The 5,087-nt window shown below is 35.8% G+C and overlaps 1 protein-coding gene across 1 annotated transcript; it reads right to left on the bottom strand.

Annotated features, from left to right (window-relative positions):
• Positions 1-610: 610 nt before the first annotated feature.
• On the bottom strand, positions 611-5,071 carry LOC101503068 (uncharacterized). The gene is made up of 12 exons (XM_004517188.3): positions 4,936-5,071; positions 4,639-4,848; positions 4,281-4,433; positions 3,971-4,185; positions 3,626-3,743; positions 3,396-3,528; positions 3,132-3,333; positions 2,947-3,052; positions 2,730-2,870; positions 2,510-2,633; positions 2,247-2,363; positions 611-1,587 (listed from the first exon to the last, which is right to left on the bottom strand). Exons 1-12 carry the CDS (start codon positions 4,975-4,977, stop codon positions 1,211-1,213), a joined length of 1,938 nt encoding a protein of 645 aa, XP_004517245.3. The 5' UTR covers positions 4,978-5,071; the 3' UTR covers positions 611-1,210.
• Between the last annotated feature and the right edge of the window lie 16 nt (positions 5,072-5,087).

The raw sequence follows: 5,087 nt of genomic DNA, 5'->3' as shown, positions 1-5,087 counted from the left end.
TGTTTCTTTTGCTTTAACCACATGCCATAGGTTTGAATCCAATTATGGGAATTCAATTACATGAAAACTCTTAAAGAAGAGCTTTGATTTCCATTATACTCATACCTAATTTATAACAAAAAAATAAAGAAGTCGAGTCGAGCTTAATAACCGATTTTCCTTATAAATACTTGTTATTATCATTATTATTTAACTGTCACTTTATTATTTTCAGGATTTAGTCTATTAAATTGTCACTTTTATCTTTTAAAATATTTTTTGATATACTTATCATAATTTCTGATTTTTCGGTTTTTGACATGAATTTTTTTACTTCATTTCATCAATAATAAAAGGTTTAATATATGTAAGAATATAATGATAGCTTCGAGGGTTAGGCGTATATGTGATTGTCATTGCTAAGGTGTAGGTGATCACATTTGTTTTCTTCATTGAGAACTTAACATGAGAATTTTCAAAATAAAAACTAAGTAAAAGTCTACAATATTATATATTATAAAAGTGTTAGAAGTGGTTTAGATTATTTATCCCTTCTGGAACCCAAAGTGTTAGAATTAGCCAAATCAACCATATTGGGACAGAAAAAATACAAACCAAATCGTACGAATCATTAACCGAATGAACCAACAAATTTTCACGTTGAAAATTGGGTCATCAATTGACCTGGATCCATGGCCACCCACTAATATGTAAAAAGGGAGAACATTGCCCTCATATGTTCACATTTTACAAATATTTTATTAAGGAGAACTGAACAGAAAACCAAACAATAGTATAATATACAGGTAAATCTTAGGACTCTGTCTGCCGCACCAATACTGGTTTGGTTTACTGTAAAATCCGCCCATGTTTTGATTCTGCTGTTGGGTTTCAGTCAAATAAGAATCTTGCTGGAAAGGCATTGCGAGAGTGTCATTTCTAAAAATCCCAAACCATAAAATGTGAGTAAAACACAAAGCATAGAGCAGATGATAGTTTAATGAACAAATCACATATACCGTGGGCTCTCGATTCAAATCACTCTCCTGTCCCCAAGACAGGGCCTATTAAACTATTCATTTATATCTTCAAATTCTATTTCTATCCCAGAAACAATACTGTAAAAGGAATCCACTTAGTATCATAAGTCTTGGTTGTACATTTGGAAAACAGTGACATTCACCTGATGAAACAATTAACTGAGCAGAAAATTGCCATCGGTAAATGCATCTTATTGGTTCTGACCACCCTCTTGGGCTTTTGCTTTGCCACGAAGCATCTCGCTGAAATTTCCCATCATGATGCGCCTAAATCTAGTGTCATCTGCGGGTGGAGTGGCAGCCTTGGGGGACACAGCTACCTCTGATGACGGCTCCGTGATTTCTTTTTTTCCGAGCAACCCACCCTCACCAAAGAAGCTGCTAACTGATGATGGAAGCCCAAGATGGGCACCCATGACCTTGCTAATAGTCTCAAAAGTTCCCCCCGATCTTTCCTTCATAATAATTTCAAGGGCTTCTTTGTGTGCTGGATCCAGTGCATCCAAGTCTTTTAAGAGGTTCTGTATAGCAGGCAGGAAGAATTCCCGAATACTATTTGCAGGAAGATCTACAAGAGAAACTAATAATTAAAAATACTAGAGGGAAGAAAGAAATTTCAACAACAGTAACACAGTCTCCATGAAATAAAAACTTGTAAACTATGATTTTTACAAACAATGTTGCAATTGTAGACTCTAGCGTACTGGTGGTGCATTAAGTAGAATATTGAAATTACAAATGGTTTGTCATCATAGGGAGTGACTGAAAAACATAAGAGAATTATGATCAACAATAGATAGAGGATAAAAAATTATATCATTTCCTGTTTGGAGGATGTCTCAGTCTTATGATTCCTCTATAACTTAATTTTACTACATAATAATATTTTCTATTAAAAAAGGGAAGAGACTTCAAAAAATGAATAAGAGTATGGTTTGAAATTCAATTATTAGATTTAACACAACACATTCGGATAAAAAGATCCATACATTGCAGGTACTAATTGGGTTATGGAAAAACTATCAAACTGATAGCTTCATGTGTAGATTACATGTTTACATCAATAAAAATTCTGAATCCTATGACAACAGAATACAGGATGTTCATGATTAACAGTTACAAGTCCAAAGCATTAATGCTATCAATCAAACCTTGACTTGAACATTATAGAAATAGCTCAAAAGAATTTGGCAATGCCAAATTAATATAATTTTTATATGAGCAAACCTGTAGCATCCAGAGCACGGATTGCCTCACAGAATGCATCGGCTCTCTCTCGTCGACGCATTAAATCACTTGCTGCATTTGGCATTGCTGTAAGTTGGAAAATCTTGGACAAAAGATGTATGTCAAGTTAAAGAAACAAAAACACTATTTCAGAGACCTTGAAAGCCAACATAAAATGCAAATGACTAAAAAAATGAGAAAACAATGTCAGGAGATTCATTATTTCTCGGAACAATTTTTTCAAGATATAATGTTAAGGATATAATCTCTAAGTCTTTCTATTGTATGTGGAACTGCAATCACCAATGCACGAATAACAGCAATAGTAGCTTCATGGGAACCATCATCAAGAAAAGCATCCATTTGAACACGTATCTTGTCAACAATCTGGAAGATATCTTATTTGATCAAGAATATGAAATAAATAGTTGCATTAACATCATAATTTCAACATATACTAGAGAGAAATACTAGTAGCAGTACCGTCTCATTTTTGAAGTGTTGAGCCACTGCACCAAATGCATCTATGCTGGCATATTTTACATTCAGGTTTTGATCAGATCCAAGAGTAACCAGGGCAGGCAAAACATGAGTTGAAGCAGCCTTTGCATCAATATATGGCACCTATTAATTAAGAAGCTGTCTTAGTTTAGGCTTTTGTATGAGATGCATCTTGAAAATAAGAAGGCAGCATTCTTACAATAACTTTCAGCAGCTGTGCAGCATTTATTTTCATGCTCATGTTTGAGCTGACAACCATTTCCCATAAAATATTAAATATCATGGCATGGTTTTCTTCAAATGTGCTGGATTATAAAGAAAGCTCATTATGAATATTGAAGAAAAATCCTTTAAAATTTAAAAATGTATGGTTGATAATCAAACCAGATGAAGCGAATAGCATTAATAATCTCAGGAGTATGCTTGGTTGATCGATTTTCCATGGAATTGTCTTCTAGTAGCAGCTTCCTTAAATATCCTGCTAATTGCTCTTGTTTTCCAGGAGCACTCAAAACACCAGCCAACAGAAGCGGCAAGACACACATAGTAGAAATCCTATCAGCAATGGCAGATCTTGGCCTCAAACCTAAAAGTGAACAGTCAAATATGAAGCAATTATGCATAAAATTCACAGGAAATAAATGTTACCTTTAATTCTTGAATGGATGGCGGTAGGAAAAAAAGTCAAATCAGCATCATCCCCCACTGCTATTAAAAATACTGGTAGCATTATGCAAGTCACGTAAGAATTCCCAAAACATTCAGAAACAGATAACAGAAACTGCATTTACACAGGCTATATCAGCAAAAATCCAGAAATAAGTTTGGTTAGAAGTCAAACAAAAAATTTGATAAACTTCAAAGGGAAGGCAAACGACCTTTGAAATTCGGCTCCGTAAATTATCTTCTTTTTGTGGCAACAAGCAGGCCAACTGTATCAAATTTGGAAAACACTCAACATGCATCCATTCAAATGCACCCCATTCAACTTGTCCCCTAGCAAAAATGGAGACCATTAAAGATCAGCAGCAGCTTTGATAGAGTGGTCATGCACGGTTTTTCTTTTAGCGTATGCAGAAATGCATGTTTGGAATGCACAAACGTCACAACATGAATCAACAAGAATCCAGAGGAAGGATGTGACGCCAAGACTGACAGTGGCATTGACTCTTCCAAGTATCCTAATTGCATTATTCAAAATAAACTGTCTGTGATAAGCTTACCTAGCATACAATTCTAGCAATGGAATAGATACCGCAGCTGGGGTAGTTTCTGTGGTGGACAAGAATGGGCATGTCTCAATTGCTTTTTGGTGCATGAGAGGAAGCAATTCTACCAGCATTCTCAACAAAACATCTACGTTCCACCGCTCTCTTTCACCCAATACACGGAGATGTGAATCTATAGACCCTTCAACCCCAGAAAGAGGCGAACAACGCTGCAGATTGGGGCAAAAAGTTCCACTCAGAATTTTTTGTTGATAAACAATGAAATTTTAAGTCTGAAAGGGATTGTACAAAGGAAAACAAATACCATAGCTGAGTTTAAAATATGAGAAAGTAAAACTCTCAAAACATGATCTAATTTGTCTCCCCACTTTATGACTGCAGGAACCAATTCCTTGAGAGCAGTTTCCACCACCACTCCAGCTGGGTCACATACTAATTGGAACATCAGCTCCTCCACCTGTCAATGAGAAGAAAAAAAGAATTAGAGTAAATCTTAATTTTTATTATTGTTTTTCTTTAAAATTTCCCAGATTATGGTAAGGTAAAAGGCTCCATTCCCTAGACCATGTTTTGTTAGCCTGTTCTATAGCTTACATTTTAGCAAAGTCTCAAGTCAGAAACCTTCTCCATGATTGCCTCGAAGCAAATATAGTGAGGCTGACCTTGAAATACTTATCCATGTTTGGGAAAAGTGGAAGCAGCATAGCTAGATTATGAGATGCACCCTCTCGAACAACACTGGCAGAGTCTTCGATTAGTTGTTGTACAATAGATAATATAAGCGAATCGCGAATCTCAGGCCGTACAAATTCTGCAAGCTCTCCGCATGACTGAGCAACGAGCAATCTACGTTCCTCGTACATGTGACTTATCTAATAATCACAAGACTAACAAACTGAAAACCTGGTCTGAGCATTACAAAGGCAAAAAGTAAGTTGAAAAGGGAGGCACAAATATACTTGTTCCCAGCACTGCGGAAGCAATTCTGTTTCTGTTCTCATCTCTCCAACATTCTTTGCAAGGCTGACACATGCCTGAAAATATGACAGGTAAATTCAAATTGTGTTCAAAACATTCATTAGTAGAAGTAAGGAAAACAGCACAACATACA

This window comes from Cicer arietinum, unplaced genomic scaffold, assembly GCF_000331145.2.
Source record: "Cicer arietinum cultivar CDC Frontier isolate Library 1 unplaced genomic scaffold, Cicar.CDCFrontier_v2.0 Ca_scaffold_5713_v2.0, whole genome shotgun sequence".
Classification (NCBI taxonomy): Eukaryota; Viridiplantae; Streptophyta; class Magnoliopsida; order Fabales; family Fabaceae; genus Cicer; species Cicer arietinum.
The sequence above is the reverse complement of the archived record's forward strand: the minus strand, read 5'-3'. Positions and strand labels throughout refer to the sequence as shown.

Bases quoted from the DNA above. Each gene is read 5' to 3' on its own strand.
- LOC101503068 (XM_004517188.3), bottom strand. From the start codon at position 4,977: ATGAGAACAGAAACAGAATTGCTTCCGCAGTGCTGGGAACAA. The intron at 4,434-4,638 runs GTCAGCCTCACT...TCTCATTGACAG, and splicing joins ACATGGATAAGTATTTCAAG to GTGGAGGAGCTGATGTTCCA. The intron at 3,053-3,131 runs GTTTGATTATCA...TTTATAATCCAG, and splicing joins AATGCTATTCGCTTCATCTG to CACATTTGAAGAAAACCATG.